The 18,061-nt window shown below is 43.4% G+C and overlaps 1 protein-coding gene across 1 annotated transcript in view; it reads right to left on the bottom strand.

Annotated features, from left to right (window-relative positions):
- COL14A1 (collagen type XIV alpha 1 chain) overlaps window positions 1-18,061 on the bottom strand; it is a 172,580-nt gene that overhangs the window by 25,823 nt on the left and 128,696 nt on the right. Inside the window, exons 37-39 of the mRNA XM_029923320.1 lie at window positions 11,915-11,968; window positions 11,454-11,525; window positions 947-982 (exon numbers count right to left, since the gene is read on the bottom strand). Of these exons, the coding sequence (XP_029779180.1) occupies window positions 947-982; window positions 11,454-11,525; window positions 11,915-11,968 (162 nt within the window). The remainder of the gene's footprint in view (window positions 1-946; window positions 983-11,453; window positions 11,526-11,914; window positions 11,969-18,061) is intronic.

Raw genomic sequence — 18,061 nt, 5'->3', positions numbered from 1 at the left:
CTCCTGACTCTCAGCCCCAAGCCCCGCCACATGGCGACACCCCTGTGGCTCCCGCAACAGACAGGACTGACCACCATGTGCGGAGAAGGTCATGCAATTTGACATTCCTGGTGTGAGGTTTCTGGGAGTCTTCATTAAATGTAAAGGCTCAAGTATGTATTTCTGGTCCCAGATTCTAAAATAATTTAACAGTTTTGAAACAAACCCATATATGTTTAATGCCTCCTTTATAGCTCTTTAGAGCTTATAAAATATAGCACTTTCTCAGGCAGTGGCTTATTAAAATTAATAATAACTCAAAGGAAAGACCTTAAACCCATTTTATAGATGAACGGAGTGAAATGCATTGCCCAAGGCTTCACAGAGGTAACTGGATGAGGCCAAGGCTGCTGCTGTTTCTACTACGCAGCACGATTCTATCAGGCACAATTCTATCAGCAGCTGCACAATTTCCCAAAAGAGAGAGACGATCCCTAAATAAACTGACTTCCATGGCACAGCCAGTTCGGTGATTCATGTCTGCCATTGGGTGCAAATACTGGCCCGTTGAAGAAGACACAAGCCTGTTCTACTACCTGGCATTTGTATAGAGCTTTTGTTTTTCTGAAGCCTTTGTACATCCATTACAGAAGTTTGTCGTCAAATCCACTCTGGAGTTAAGAGGAGTTTGATTCTGTCCATCTGATTTTTAAAGAAGGGGGCCTGAGGTCATCTAGCTGAATGGGAGCAGATATGCAACCAGAAACCCCCCTCTTGATGCCCTCAGGGTGTTTTGCCACCTGACAATGTGCTCACAGTCCAGTGAGTTGAGGAGAGGGAGCAGAGAGGGAATGAAATAAGAGCAATGAATAATCCCGACAGTAAATGGTCTTCCTTTATCGGGCTTTGGGGCGATGACAGGTGTGCAGCCAGTGGTGCGGGATAATCAGAGCCAAAGGATACTTACTCTTTCTCCTCGTTCTCCCTTCGCTCCTGGGATACCCTGTAAAACACGTGAATGGTCAAGTTGCTTGCCGCACTGCCTTCAACTGGGCATAACGAGAACGCATCTTTTATTTTATTAAGATGTTTTTCTTAGCTCTAACGATTCTGCAGCAAAAATGGGTACACAACAGGAATAAGCAAATAGCAACCCGTAATCCCAGCAAAGAGAAGTAGCTCTTTGAAACATTTTACTCCCTCACCCTTTGAATAAGTAGAGATAGGATTTTTTTTTACATTTATTTATTATTGAGAGACACAGAGAGAGCATGAACGGGGTAGGAACAGACAGAGAAGGAGACACAGAATCCAAAACAAACTCCAGGCTCTGAGCAAGCTGTCAGCACGGAGCCTGACACGGGACCCGAACCCATGAACTGCAAGATCACGACCTGAGCTGAAGTTGGTCGCTCAACCGATTGAGTCAGCCAGGCACTTCAGAATTCTTTTAACACAAAATTGGGATCATGCAGCAATGCTGCTTTGCGATGTAGTTTCACTGAACAGGTTGCTCACATGATTTCACACTAAACACCACCCCAACCCCCACGGATTGTACTCTAGTGATGCTTACAAATTGTGCTGAATTTATCTTACAAACGTGCTGAATAGCTAAATTGTTTCCATTTTAAAAATAATATCTCTCAAAGGAAGTAAAAGATCTTCCATTCTAAGAGTTCAGGTTAGGAGATGACATTTATGACATTCTGTAACCTGACTCTGCTTTCCATCTGGCGTCACAGCACACATTTCCTTCCCCACAGTTCTCCCTGATAACGGGAACTCATATTAATGTGAATTCTCAGCTGAATCAGCATTTTGTTTTGTGGCTTAGCTACTCTCTGACCCATAAGAAACTGTATTAACATGGCACACACTTTACTGAAAAAATAATTGAGTTTTCAAGGTATCTGTAATGAAATGACACTAATAAGCAAAACATGTCTTCAGGACATTTCATCTATTGTTTCAACTCTGAAACGATGTAATAAAATTCACTGACCAACATTTTTATAGTCTCTACCAAAAAGATAGCGAATGGCATTTACAGATGGAATCCACCCACATCGTCAGGCTGTTCCAGGTTTTACAGTAATCTCAACAGGTCCTACCCAAGTATCTTCTCCAGAATCTCTACTCAATCAACAGTCACCCAAATTCAAAACTGCGGTTTCACCCCATGGTGCGCAGGTATATTGACTTTCCGGAAAAATAAGATGCTCTGAATTGCAGAGTTTGCTGTTATTGGAGGTGTAAATCCATCTGCTATGGTGGATTTCAAGCTACAAATGTGCTGTCACTTAAGACGGAGTTGAGAAGGGAAGAAAGGCACCTCCCCTGGGCAGGTGGAAGCAGCTGGAGGGCACTACTGGGCTGTCTTTTCTCCTCCCTCCCCTTGCATCTCGAATGTCTGTTCACCCCCACCCCCACACACACGTTTTTGCATTGCAACTTCTCATACCCATTCCTTCCATTCCAAGCGCCACCCTTCTCACACAAGGCCATTTGCCACTTCCTTCTCACTGAAGACCCCCTCCTTCCAAGATCTTCCCCATAGAACCACCAGTCCTTCCTCAGACACCACCACATACAACGTGCAAAGCTCAGAGATGACTGCGTGATGGCAGCCTTCTCTCTGTTCAGAATCACTCAGTGGTTCTTAGACACCCATGTGATAGGTTGGTTCTTCAGTTCAGTCTTTTGTTATTTATTCCAGCCTGCCTATCTGCTACTCCTCAAATTTACACTTTCTCTTTCCCGCAGACCTGATTTACCCCGTGCATGAGACATTTGAAATGTAAGAAAAATATGAAAGTATTTAGAAACATAAATCTTATAAGGGAAGTATCAACAGTAGGAATATTCTAATATCAATTATTTGATACTGCTTGTTTTATTGTCCAATTTACTTAACGGCAAATCAGCTGATGGATTCTCTTCTCTCTGTGTAGATGATAAGATCTCTAAAACTGTAAACCATAACTTACATTACTTTATATTTCTTTTTTTAAGTTTATTTATTTTGAGAGAGACAGAGAGAGAGCATGAGCTGGGCAGGAGTGGAGAGGAAGGAAGAGAGAGAATCAGAAGCAAGCTCTGTGCACCATCAGCATGGAGCCCGATGCTGGGCTTGATCCCATGAACCGTGAGACCGTGACCTGAGCTGAAATCAAGAGTCAGACACTCAATCCAACTGAGCCACCCAGGCACCCCTATTACTTTATATTTCTAAAACCATGTAGCCTGTTGTCTGCATAAAAGAGTTGCTCAAACATTCAACTAAGTCCAATATTAAACTGAAACGTTTATTATAAATCTAGGACTCCTGTCTGCTTCCTCTAACCTTGAGTTTCCTTTTGTTCTGTTAGTAAAGTGAGAAGAAAAAGGTTAACTGACTTCAACCAGAAGAAGAATTCTACCCATTAGTGGACCATAAGACAGTTTTTTAGGCTTACAATCAACAAAGCCCAAGACGTGGGCACCTGGGGGGCTCAGTCAGTTGGGCGGTGGACTTCAGGTCATGATCTCATAGCTCATGAGTTTGAGCCCTGTGTTGAGCTCTGTGCTGACAGCTCAGAGCCTGGAGCCTGCTTTGGATTCTGTGTCTCCCTCTCTCTGTCCAGCCCCTGCTCACACTCTCTTTCTCTCTGTCTCTCAGAAGTAAATAAACATTAAAAACAACAACAACAACAAAGCCCAAGAGAACTTTGTTTAAAAATATACACACACTCATACACATAATAGTAGAAACCTTAGTTCAGGGTACATGGGTGCTCACTCTAAATTCTTTCAACTTTGTGTGTGCTTGAAATTTTTCATACTTAAATTTTGAGAAAAAAATAGATGGAGACATGGGGTCTGTAAGTCACTTAAACCCTCTGAGCTTCTTTGTAAGATGAGGCCATTAAATTCAATGGTATCTGGGGTTCCTTGCAAGGCTAAGTGCTAGCATCTAATAATGTTGTCATTATTTGGAACGAGGTAGCCCAAGGAGTGGGATTTATTAAAAAACAAGCTGGGCTTGCCAGGGGAGAACCCCAAACTCCAGCAGATCCTCACTCTCCCCTTTCTCTGCATGGAGGTTCCATACTCAGTCTGGGTCTCGTTCTCAAACGCCTGTCTTCCCATTTCTTAGGACTATGCTTGGGACATAGCAGGTGCTCAAAAATCTGTTAACTGAATGAACGAATGGCTGAATTTTACTTCAACTCTGGATGGCAGCTTCAGTTTTACTGTCTTGATTGGAAAAAAAAAAGACATTCAATACATTCTCAGGCATTGAGCTCCTAGACCACTAGAAAGAATTGATTCTGTTACAAAGTATTCAATTTCCTTTATAAACACTTTTTTTTTTTTGGCTAAAGATTTACAAGGCATCCTTCCCTCACAGCTCTTTTGAGATTCTTATAGATGTACTGGTGTCATCCTCATTTCTCAGACTCCACAAATGACCAAGTCCCCAAAGATGTGGTAATGTCCCCTTGTAGGTCTAACTGGTCTACTTATGTTACCATGAAATAAATCTTTAATGGAACCAGCTTTTCAAGCATTTGATGCAAATCAAAAGCCAGAAATCAGCAGACAAAATGAGTATTACACCTTTTGAATATATCTGGACACTATCTGTAAATACTAGAAGTTTAACACTTCAGCAGCTTTTTCTAGGTCACATGCATTGTTCTCAGTGTATTAACCTATTTAACCCTGTAACAGGCCTGTAAGATTAACTCATGTATTTAATCCTTATAAGACTCCCGGAAAATAAACTATTTTCTGTAATAGCCATAAAAGAAATTATTTCCATTTTACATATAAGAAAAGTAATTCATGAAGAGGTTGAATAACTCGCCCATGGTCACACAGTGAGAAAATGAAAAGCCGGGACCAGAACCCCGTGAGCTGGTCTCCGAAGTCCGTTCTCTCCCCAGCAAAGGGTGCTTTCAGCAAAGCAAATGAGAACACTGCTCGACAATTCCGCGGCCAGTGTCTTCTCTTCCATTTCCTAATTAGCCAATACTAAAACGCAATCATGCCATCTCTCCAACTTCAGCCTTTCTTTTTTAAATTTTTTAATGTTTATCTATTTTTGAGAGAGAGACAGAGAGAGAGAGAGAGAGAGAGAGAATGCATGGGGGAGGGCAGAGAGAGAGGGAGACACAGAATTCCAAGCAGGCTCCAGGCTCTGAGCTGTCAGCACACAGCCTGATGCAGGGCTTGAACCTTGTGAGCTCTGAGATCATGACCTGAGCTGAAGTCAGATGCTTAACTGACTGAGCCCCCAGGTACCCCATTTCCTTTTTTTTTTTTTGGTTGTTTATTTTTGAGAAAGAGACAGAGAGACAGGGTGTAAGGGGGAAGGGGTGAGAGAGTAGGAGACACATAGTCCGAAGTAGGCTCCAGGCTCTGAGCTGTCAGCACAGAGCCCAATGTGGGGCTCGAACCCACAGACCCCAAGATCATGACCTGAGTCAAAGTCCAACGCATAATGGACTGAGCCACCCAGGTGCCCCTAGCTTGAGTCATTTCTTAAAACCCAGTTAGTCTAAAATATATTTATTTTTGAACCAATACACTACTTGATATCTCCATTGCTATCTATTGTTTATGAAACTGGTTTCCTCCAAATGTTTAAAACTTAGAAAAAGAAATTAGAGGGCGAGCCCGAGCGGTAACAAAAGCTGACTGCATCAGCTCCTTCTGGCACATGGGGACGGATGTGTTCAATCCGGCCTGAAATTCCTCAAACACAGCCTCACGATGCTGGTTATTAAGGGGCTACAGGGCGCAGCCAGGCAGTTTCAGTGAAAGATCCATTTAATAGAATATCCGTACGGCAAGGAGTTATTTGTTATTTCAACATCGCTGACATCTTTCCTTTGATTTTTGCAAAGTAAAACAAAAACAAAATAAAAATTCCTGAGCAAGGAAAAGTCCATAACTCCACCAAAGTATGCTTTGAGGGAAAACACATATTCCTTGTAGATGTAGGCAAGAAAAAGCGGCACATTTTCCTATAATCTTAGGAACTCTTGAAATGTAAAGAAAAGAAACTACAGTAGCTACATTCATATGTGCACAGAAGTTTAGTGCTGAGGGAAGAGGAATGATCTCATCGTGGTCCAAGTCCCTCATAGTAAAGATGTCTGTTAATGCAAATCAAAACCTCCTCGCTCAGCTCTGAAGGTCTTCCATGGTCTGACCCTCCATCTCTAAGAATCATCTCCTAGACTCCCCTGCACATCAACCTGACTAGAATCCAAACGTACCTTCATTCTTTCTTCCTTTTAACAAAGACCTATTAAGAACCTTCTAAGAAACTGAGCTGGAATCCAGAAATAAAAACATGAGTATGGGAGTAGGATGACATTTCTGCCCTTGAGGATCGATCATTTCAGTAGGGGGCTTGGCATGGACAAGTTAAATGAAGTGTCTCAGCCTGGGGAGGGTGGGGGGGTCCTCACAGGGAGGTTTAAAGAGAGATTAGCCAGGAGCTCCCCAAGCGGAGCAAAGGGGAAAGCAGCCCAGACAAATGGAAGAGTGTCCCGAAGACCAAACAAGTGTGAAACAGCACAGCACGTGTGGGGGAGCTTTACATAACTTGGGGTGACTCAACTCCAGATGAGGGGATAGTGGGAGGTCAGCTGGAAGGGAAAGGGAGGGCTCATCATGAAGGGCCACATATACCTGGCTGAATATTTGGGACCCATGCTCTGGTAACAGGATCTGATGAGGAGATTCAAGCCACATCAAAGATGTACTACATGTACTAGAAGGGTCATCCAGCAACTGGGGAATGGATGAGACCAGGGCTAGAGCGGAGGCCAGAGAGCGGGTTAGAGCTTCCTGTGAAAAACTCGCTGAGAAATGAAGAGGGTGTGAAATACCATTGTGGCAGGCGCCATGAAGCAAGAGGAAGAGCTGAAAAACACTGAAATGTACAAAAGCCTGTTTTGGCTTTACTACCGCAATCCCCATTTAAACAATGCCAACTCCCTGTCTTTGTGAAAGCAAAGCACGCCCAGCTTTCAAGATCCAAGGGAAACGCTGCCTCCTTCAGAAGCTATTCTCCCCACCCCATTGGCGCAGGGGTATCTCCCTCTCTGCGTCTCCCTCTCTGTCCTTCCGTGGGTCTCTCTGTCTCTCAGTGGGACTTTCATAGCAATTTTGTTGTCTTTTCCTTTGGCCATTTCTTACTTTTTGCCTTTTATTTTACCTACTTATATAAAAAAATCACTATCACATTGCCTAAGTGGCTCAGTCAGTTGAGCATCTGACTCTGGGCTCTGTGCCCCCAGGGCAGAGCCGACCTGGGGTCCTCTGTCCCTTCTGTCTCTGCCCCTCCTCCCACTCGTGCTTTCTCTCTCTCTCTCAAAATAAATAAACCTTTAAAAATGTTTTATTTATTTTAAGGTTTATTTACTTTTGAGAAAGAGACAGAGCACAATGAGGGGAGGGGCAGAGAGAGACGGAGACACACAATCTGAAGCAGGCTGCAGGCTCCGAGTTGTCAGCACAGGGCCCAACACAGGGCTTGAACTCACAGACTGCGAGATCATGACCTGAGCCGAAGTCGGACACTTAACCAACTGAGCCACCCAGGTGCCCCTTAAAAAAATACAATACAATACAATACAATACAATACAATACAATAAATCACTCTCCAGATTTTCCATGAATGTGGAAAAATATTTGGTCATCCTTTGTACCCCTTGGAACCTCCCTTCCCCATGTCTCTTGTATATATTGTGCTACCCAGCAAATATTTTTAAATGAATGAATTAGGACACTGACGTCCTGAGAGTCTAGATAAACTGCTTCAGTGATGCAGCTCGCACCGCTAGTTAAGGTCATGTCAGGGCCACATCTAGAACCCAGGGGTCCTGACTGCTAAGGCGGCGCTCTTCAAAAGATGCAGTGGGTCCATCTACCTATATTGATCTCAAGCTAAACTCACGGCCCCTTCCCATAGGAGCTTCATCTCTGTGGGCTCCCTGCAGGGGAGGCCCTGTCGTTTAGCCAGTCTCAAGTCACAGGGAGGAATCACGCAGCCGAAGCCGCTGCAATGCACGCTCCGCCCTGGGCAGTCTGCAGCTGCAGGCGGAGGGCAGGAAAGCGCACGTTCCTGGCACCGGCCTAGGAAACACGTTGCTATTTTCAGTGGGCGGTCTGTCTTTCTTGGTCTCTTTTCCTCCTGCCTTCCTAGACAGACATCCATGGGAAATCAATCAAGGCCTTCACACCACGACACCGCGCCTGCCTTCCTGGTCACGCCAGTCTGGCAGGCAGCAGGCACCCGGCTGCTCCCGTCCCGGAGCACGAAGGAAAGTCTGGGCAGGACTGTTCCAGAACAACTGGCTCTTGAGAGAATACTCACAGCCTGCCACTGTGGCGACCCACCCAGTGCCTCTGCACTAACTGGTTCTGTCTCGGATAAAAATGCCCGTGCCGTGGGGCCCCTCATGCCAGCACTAGGGACCCTTTTCTGTTGATCGAAGACAGTATTATTAACATGTGTTTTCTTTCTGGGATGTAGTTCATGGGCATTTCTGTTTGCCCATATTCCAGAGCTCCAACAGGCCAGGTGGGTGAGCAGAGTGGGGTTCTGCTTACCGAATGCATTCATTCCCCACCCCTCGGACCCCCCATTGTTTTCTCTGTAGGATCCCAGAGCTGGCTCTTCTCTCCTCTCCTGTCTCTCACGGGTCAGATCAACCCAGCTCAGGTTAAGGGAAACAAGTTCTAGGAGGTGTCAGCAAAAGTTCAAGGAACAAAAAGATTGGCTCATGCACAATTGAGTTTATTAAACAAATTAAACTGCTTTTGCTTTTTCTCATTTTAGTTCAGGATGCCTCCAAGTCTTTGGTGTCCTGAAATCTCTCATGACTTTCTGAGAAATAGATTTAGGGTGCTCGGTCTCTGACACTGCTTTCACCTGCACTCCTTGCTCTCCGAGCCCCAGTGACATATTCCAGAACTTTTATTCCCAGGAACACATTGTGGGAAGCAGATAGAAGCTTGTAGCAAAGATATTTTCTTTTTTTTTTTTTTATCGTTTTAAGAATTTTAAAAAATAGATTATTTTCAAATTGGCTTCCATAATACACTCAGTGCTTCTCCCCACAAGTGCCCCCCACCATGACCATCACCCCCTCCCCTCCCTCCCTCTTCAGTCCATGGTTAATTTTCAGTATTCAATAGTCTTTCATGATTTGTGTCTCTCACTCTCCCCAGCTCTCTTTCCCCCTTCCTCTCCCTATGGTCCTCTGTTAGGTTAGAGGCAATATTTTCAAATCTCTTTTCTGGCGAGAAATAGCCTAGGACCAAATGAATGGAAAAGTCTGCAGTGAAAGCATGGTAGAGACAAGAGTGTATGTGTGTGTGTGTGTGTGTGTGTGTGTGTGTGTGTGTGTATGTGTGTGCACATGTGCATGCATGTGTGCTTGCGTATGATCACACATGTAACTGTTAGAGTACATTTGCATGTGCATGACCATAATTAGTAATACCATTTTGGATTATAAAAAAAAAGATGTGTGAAGATAAAACAATCAGATGTTCTTCTGTGACCTATTATCAGCTGGATTTGAAAAGAGGAGATATAAAAGTGTTTGAACAATGACATTGTATTTGGAATGAGTATATGGTTTTGTAAAGTGCCTACTGAGGAGAGCATTCATTTGGGTGTGCAAATAAGGTGTGCTTGCTAAAATCTGGAGGCATTTTTTACGTTCGTATCTTGTGTGCGTGTGCGTGTATGTTCTGTGTGTACCTGCACATGTGTCATGTAAACCTTAGCTTGGGAAAGAACTCTGAGGATGACATGATTTTACTGAAATGAGTTTTGAGAATAAAAAGTAACATGGCAGTCTGGTAGCCAGAGGGAGAGAGGTGTCTTTCCGAATGAGACCAAGGTTTCTGTAATGTCTGGTTGACCGTGGTAGGCAGAAAAAGCACCCGCCAGGAGTGTCCGTGTTCTAAGCCCCAGAACCTTGGCAAGAGAGACTTTGCAAATGTGACTGAGTCAAGCATCTCGAGGTTCTCTAGGGACACTATCTAGGATTATCCGGTGGCCCAGATATAATCATATAGGTCGTTAGAGCAAAAAACCCTTTGAGACTGTGCTCAGAGGGAGATGCGATTAGGGAAGAATGGCCAGAGAGCTGAAGCACTGCTGGCTTTGGAGGTGGAAGTGGGCCATGAGCCGAGGAAGGGAGGGAGTCTCTGGGCACTAGAAAGACAAAGACATAGACTCTCCCCTCGAAGCTCCAGAAAGGAAATGCTAACACCTTGATTTTAACCCAGTGAAGCCATGCCACACTTCTTAAATTTTCTTTTAATGTTTTTATTTTTGAGAGACAGAGAGAGGCAGCTCAAGCAGGGGAGGATCAGAGAGAGAGACACACAGAATCTGAAGCAGGCTCCAGGCTCTGAGCTAGCAGTCAGCACAGAGCCCAATGCAGGGCTCGAACTCACGAACCATGAGGTCATGATCTGAGCCGAAGCCGAACGCTTAACCAACTAAGCCACCCAGGTGCCCCCATGCCAGACTTCTGACCTAAAGAACTATAAATTAATAAACTTAAGCCACTGAGATTACAGTAATTTGTTACAGCAGCCATAGAATTTTAACTCATTAACATTTCTACCCCCACTCTTCAGATTTCACTCTTCCACAAATTCTTCACCTGTTTGCGGTACTGCATACATTTATGCATCTCCAGTTACTTTAGTTCATGGATACAGATTTAGTATGTCACAGATGATGTCAGAACGCTGACTAATACCTATACCTAGAAGGAACAACTTGAAAGTCACAGAAGATGCCAATTGTGGCTTTGGAGACCATTAAATGCAACCACCTCAGCTTACGGATGAGGAAACTGACCAGGTGTGCTCACTTCTTTCTCCCCCATCCTATTTACCCCTCCCATTGATCACACTTAAACACCCTAAGAAATCAGAAGCATAAAAATGCATGGTACTTAGTTCTACTTACTGGCTTTCATTTTACATTTATTTGTTTATATGTGAGTGTGTGTTTCTATGGGAAATCCTGTCTTGCAGGATTTTGAAAGAAGAAAATCTATTCCCATTCTTACTAATGCTTGAATTTCTCAACTTTGTATTTTTTTTTGCCCAGGAGACAGACTTGATCAGCACATAGCTATTAGACCCAATCCCTGTAAGGATGACAGTGAATTTACCTAGACAAGTACAGAATCACGAACAATGGAAACATACATAAGCAGAAGCATAGCTGATTATTCCCTATTGGGTCCATCTGTCTCTAGCCATGATACATGCACAGTCTGACCTTACTCTTTCCCCAGAAGCTTCTCTGGTTTCCCTTATGCATTCCCACAGAGTCCATTACTGAATAAACATTTTTGACCAACAGAGATGCTAGTAAATTTAAACACATAAATAAACCAAGGGATGACTGAGCAACTGGCTACTGCTGCATACTCACAGGGGGCCCTAGGGCACCTTGAGGTCCCATGCTTCCTGTGATTCCTGGGACTCCAGGGGCTCCGGGAATGCCCTGAATAGAGAGAGAGAAATGGGGCAAGGGTGAGTACTCACACCACCAAGACTTCAGGATCCATTGCTCATTCCTGTTTCCAATTATCATAAAAGTAGGGGAGATATTTTTTAGAAGCCACACTATTAGTTAGGTGTAGTTCTTTCAAATTCAAGCCTTAGCTATGTTTAAGGAAAACTAAATCAATGCGGAGGGTTGTACAGGCAAAGCGGTTCTGATAGAATTATCAAATAACACGGACATATTAGGTAGAGCTCTATACCAAGGAATGAGCTATTAACACGTAGCAAAGATGGCTGCCAAGGTGAAGGTTGAGCAAATGAAAATTTCTCAAAAGAAATGAAATGCTTTAAGCAGAGCACATCCCAGTAGTTTCTGGAAATACTTACAATTGGCCCAGGTGGTCCTGGAGGGCCAGAGGACCCATCTTTTCCAGGAAAGCCCTGGGGAAAAGAAACAGTGTGTTAACTATGTAATTGCTTTATATGGTTTTGAGAATAGATGTACCTAATCCCATTTAATATGGTGGGGGGAGGGGCAAGTCCTGTTGCTTTCTCTGGACTTCTAAGGATTTACTGCTTTTAAGCCCTTCATGAGAATTGTTCTTGGCAAGACTTTTGTGTCTATTGGCTCTGTGAAATTGTCTAGCACAAGAATTTTAGGTCTAAGTAAGACATGCCACTTACAAACAAACAGGAACTTGTTTCCAGAAAGTGTTTTTATTAAGCCAAGCATAACAAATGAAAAGGGAGATGAAGTTTTGGTAATCAATGTCAATGTCAGTGTCTTTCATCATCTGAGGTCTGACAGCGTTTGGGGCAAGGACTGCCTATCAAAGAATTCTACATTACAAAATTACTACATTATCTGAAATTGCAATTCTTCGGGAGCAGCCTGGAGAATAGTGGGGTAGATTTCCTATTTCAATGATACGATTTCGACTGCTGGGCAAGCTTATTCAATGTGTCATCACGAGCTTACAAATGAGTACGTGTTGGCTTTCCATTCCATTTTGGAAGGTTTAAGGCAGAAGGCAAATGATGTTCTTTCTGAAAATATCTTCCTACATGATTGAATGTGGGTATGTGTGTGTTGGTTTTCTGTGAAAAATATAACAACCGGAGTGAGTTATCTTAGATGGTTAGGGTTCTTAACTGTGAATGTTGGTCTTTACAATGCAGTTAAAGATAGGAAAGAAGATTTTTAACTTAAATTTTATAATAGGTTTATAAAATATTGATCAAAACATCGTCTTCTACTACATGGAGAAATTAACTTTTTGTTTTGAGATTTGTCTCTTTTTGGAATAAAATCCATTTCCATCTCAAACCAACTCAAACCAAGTCAAACCAACCTCTCTTGGCTCACTGGCTGCCTCTGACAATTCCCTTTCTGAAATCCAGGCCACTTTTCCAGTGAGCTGTTTTTTCCCACATGTCTTGTCCATGAAAATCATCTCCATGGGGCGCCTGGGTGGCTCAGTAGGTTAAGCGTCCGACTCTGGCTCAGGTCATGATCTCACAGCTCGTGGGTTTAAGCCCCGCATCGGGCTCTGGGCTGATAGCTCAGAGCCTGGAGCCTGTTTCAGATTTTGTGTCCCCTGTCTCTCTGACCCTCCCCTGCTCATGCTCTGTCTCTGTCTCTCTCTCTCTCTGTCTCACAAAAATAAATAAAATGTTAAAAAAAAAAAAAAAGAAAGAAAATCATCTCCTTAGGGGTTCCCATCCACATTCCCATTCTCTCTCCCTACCTTGAGGTATCAGATAAAAGTGAAGATGAGACTGGACAAAAGGATACGGGGTATGATTGGGGAGAAAGGAACCAAAGGGGCCGTGGCGAGGGGGTGGGATGAGTGTGTAGGAACAGTGCTGCACAGCAAGGCCGTCTCATCCTCTCAAACTTGAATACTGGCAAGTCTGGAAACTAGATAAGGCTGACAATTCTAGAGCTCACCGATATTCGTGATTTTCCTTTTCTGCCCAGGCACAATGTGAGGCTAAATTCCCCGGCTTCGGTTCCAGGAATCATGTTGGAGCCACAGGGCTGAATTCTGGCCAATGGAGAGGGGCCAGTTCCAGTTCTGGCTCATGAAAATTTCCTGTGGGTAATCCTCCATTTTCTTTCCCCCTTTTGTAGTAACTTCAGAACCCATGTGTTAAAAATTAAAGTGACCATAAGTGACCATATGGAGCAGAGGCTAGACCTCCCCACTCCTCTCTCTATCCTGTTGATGGCACTGGGTGTGAGCCAACGATAAACTTTATTTTATTTTACTGCATTAAACCACGGAGATTTGAGGATTATTTGTGATAGCAGTTATCCTACACTAATATACAAGCTGGTTGTGGGGTTTTTTTTTAATTTTTACTACTCTTTCTGTTTTTTTTTTCATTTAAGATATTTAATCAAAAATAGTAAATCAGGGGGCACCTGGTTGGCTCAGTCACTAGAGCATGAAACTCTTGATCTCAGGGTCATGAGTTCAAGCCCCATGTTAAGCTTAGAGCTCACTTAAAAAATTAAGTCAAAAAAGCTGCAGAAATAGACCCTGATACAGATTCAATTCCACTCAAACACACACACATACATGCACATCTTTTTTTAGATTTGTTAACTAAATAGCAAAAATTAATGCTGACATAGTCTGAAAGAAATTATTTTGCATGTTGTTTAAATACAGCATGTCCTAGAAGAGGGCATAAAAGATCAGGATGTGTGAGAGATGAACAGGACCTTAGAACTCCTTCAGTTCAATCTCCTCACAGTGTAAATGAGGAAACTTGGGACCAAGAGAAGTTAGAGACCTTATAGTCAAAAATAAAAAGGAACTTTAAAAAATGTAATATTTTCTCAATGAAGTTTGCATAAGAAAAAAATGGACTCTGGGCACATATTCAATAACTTAAGAAGATATTTTAAAAAGGAATTTTTTGCTTCCTGCCTTAAAACTCTTCCAGCAGTGGTGGGAAGCAAACACTCACCCGTTGTAACCCACACATGACACCCGGCCAACACCGCACCCAGCAATCAATATCGTAGTGCTGCAGGAGGCCCTCCCCTAGACAAGCAGGGGCAACTTTATTCACAGGGGGGGCAAGCCATGGAATATTTTCTTAAAACAAGAGGGCATCGGGGGCGCCTGGGTAGCTCAGTCGGTTAAGCGTCTGACTTTGGCTCAAGTCATCATCTCTCAGTTCATGAGTTCAAGCCTCGCATTGGGCCCTGTGCTGACAGCTCAGGGCCTGGAGTCTGCATCAGATTCTGTGTCTCCCTCTCTCTCTGCACCTCCCCTGCTCACGCTCTGTCTTTCTCTCAAAAATAAATAAATATTTTTATAAAAACCAGAATTATTCCAAGGAAGATCTGCAGGAAATAACATATTTACACCCCACTGCCCATCATGAGGAAGGAGCTGAAAAAGAGAAGATGTGTCCCTCCTCCACAGCGGCACTAAAGGATGTTCTTGTGAACAGTTCTGAATTCACCTAATTTCTAGACCCTACATGTTGACTCATTCGGAAGTGAAGACAGAGAAACGTTCCTACATCATAGGAGCTAAATTTGGTGGAGGGGCTAATGGTTTAGTGTGATCAAAAGAGGATGCTAGACAAGACGTTTGCTTCCTCTATGTTCTCCACCTACCAGAAGCGGAGAGGGCGGACGCTATGTTTTCCTCATTGCTCCATTCCTAATACTTTCCTAGCACGTTGTGGCACAAAACTAGGCACTAACAAAATGTTTAACTTGAATAAAGTTCAGTGTCCTGGAAGAAGTATCCTGATTATCATGTTGACTAAATAAGTACTAATCTCAAGCATAACTAGTTTGGAAATGTGTGTAGGGCTGTGGAAAAATGACAGTGTCACCGCCCTTGCTCCGGAGGCTTCCACATGCCCACAGGAAAGACAGCAGGAGTCATGGACCTTCAGAAGCTAAAATTTCATTTCAGTGAATATCTTAGGGGCAGTTTTCTTGAAGCAGATCTGGATGTTATACCTTTGATTTTTAGAGGGACTGTACTTGGGAGGAAACTGCCAGGGAGTAAAGGAGGCAGGAGAAGGCTGGGGAAGAGGCATGAGAATTGGCTGTCACTGAAGTCTGACCTCAGCTCATCCCAGGGGGAGTGGGAGTTAACCCCTGGGATGGTTTTATTCATCCCTATCAGTTAGTCATTGGCCAGGGCCAACGTGGCATTTCCAAGGGCAATTCTCTGTGGAAGGGCCAATCCTGGACCATTAGCAGTCAGCATCCACAGTGGCTGCAGGAGGCAGGACACCTGCCGGGAAAGGGGGATACAATCAGGACACAAATAGTGTCCACTCCCATGTGTTTTACGCTAGCACCTTCTTTCAAGGATTGTCATGAACAACTGAGCAGGTTTTGAGTCAACAGTTCAAGAATAAAAGCCTTCTTTTAAAAAAATTTTTTTTGATGTCTTTATTTTTTATTTTGAGAGAGAGAGGCAGAGAGTGATTGCGGGAGGGGCAGAGAGAGAGAGGGAGACACAGAATCTGAAGCAGGCTCCAGGCTCTGAGCTGTCAGCACAGAGTCTGATGCGGGGCTCGAACCCACAGACTGTGAGATCATGACCTGAGCGGAAGTTGGCTGCCTAACCAACTGAGCCACCCAGGCGCCCCATGAAATAAAGCCTTCTTAAGGTTACCGTGGGTTACCCGCTTCCCTGATTCCAAATGAAAATGCGTTCGCTCCACATTGATGTAACCAAAATGACATTACAATGAATACCATTTTAGAATCATTATCAAACCCATTTTCTCCAAAAGCTCTTTCTAACCCTAGGAAGTAAAAAGGTCACATTTTTCATCCCATAAATGTGACTTACATCTTAATTTTTTTCATCACAAGTAAATTTTTTTTTACTTAAAGCTTTGCATTTGTCACATTAGAAAAATATCTGCAGGCCTGTTCTGTGCTGCGCCTTCTGGTAGGATCTGGATAGGGAACGAGGGACAGCACAGTCTTCCCAAGGCGTTTGTTTACGGTTTTGAGCAAAGTCAACAACTGAAAGAAAAGGACAACGTGCTATGATGATGGATAAGAGAGTTCCATGGGAACATGTAGGAAGAACACGTCACCCTGGTGAGGGATGAAGAGAGGGCATGACTGGGAAGATGTTGAAACGAAGGGACCCAGGATGACGGGGCCACCGCGTCAGTCTCCCTGCTCGTGGGCCACCATGACGCCTCATCACGGCTCATCCTGGCAAACCAGGCAACCTCCAGCCGGGGCTCAGGGCCTGCCTCTCATCCCTTCACCTCAGGCTGAGGAGCAAGGCTGGAGCTTCCCACAGAAAAGCAATAAACTTGGTAAAGAGGAAAACTGTAAAATCGCTGCCTGTTACAAGGCAAAATAATAGGCAAATCCTAGCCTTGGGATTCAGCTTAATTTAAATCAAAGCTCATTGAATAAATGATCATCAATCCTTATCAACTAAAAATGTGTTTGCATTTCCCAGAACGTTTCTATAGCTATACATTTTCACTTCATGTTAGGTTCCAATGAGAAGACATATGTTTGTGAATTAAGCACCCCCAGAAAAAGCAGAGGCCCCTAATTAAGCAATGAAGAATGAAGAGTAGGGAATAGAAGATTAAGTGATAAGCATAAGGTAGACATTCACTTAAGCTGACAAATAGATTTTTTTCAAGTGCATGAACTCAGCCACCCACAAACAGGGATGGTTTATGACATGAATAGCTCCAGGCATTTTTCTTTTCTTGACATTTCCACCTCAAAATAGTAATATGCACCCACAACCCCCATTAAAATAAGCTTTGCTATAAAAGCTTGAAAGGATTTTTATAATTTGGTTCTGAAAGCAGTTGGCTATGGGCAAGTTATTAAGTTATGGTTGGCTATGATTTGTCAGCAAAAGGAAATTTTCCCCAACATTTGCTTTCAAAATCACTGATATTTGAATGAATACTAAACTTACCTATGGCTGAAATTGGCAAAGTGTACTGTTTTATAGACATTTAACTAACCATTCAGTTATTTCCATTTTGCAGTTTTCTTTTCCATGCTCTGGAACACACACACACACACACACACACACACACACACACACACACACATATTGAGGTGGCAAGAATCTCCCATAGCCTAAAAAGTTTGTAGCGTCTATGTTCTGTGTATATGGCATTTAAAAGATGAAACCAAGGTGCCCGCAAAAGTACTGTAACTAAAATTAATGTCAGAAGCAAGAATATTCATGTTGATATAGCTATCAGTGCTCAGAACTAGTGACTCAATCCTGATATACACCACCCATGCGTTTTTTGAAGACTGAAATGGTGAGTCACAGATACTAACTTCAAGATTCTGGAACATGCCAATTGCTAAGGTTCTCTTACGTTACACTCTCAGATACGCTGGGATCTGCAAGCAGCTGGCATCCAATGAGTTTGTTTAGAGGAACCAAACCTCTCCACTGAGGCCTGGAGAAAAACTTGAAGGCACTCCTGCTGCACAATCTCAACCCCGTGGCTATGGGCTGCTGTGAGCACCGGCCAACA

The sequence above is a fragment of the Suricata suricatta genome, chromosome 15 (genome assembly GCF_006229205.1).
Source record: "Suricata suricatta isolate VVHF042 chromosome 15, meerkat_22Aug2017_6uvM2_HiC, whole genome shotgun sequence".
Classification (NCBI taxonomy): domain Eukaryota; kingdom Metazoa; phylum Chordata; class Mammalia; order Carnivora; family Herpestidae; genus Suricata; species Suricata suricatta.
Note: the sequence above shows the minus strand (reverse complement) of the source record. Positions and strands in the feature narration are given on the sequence as shown.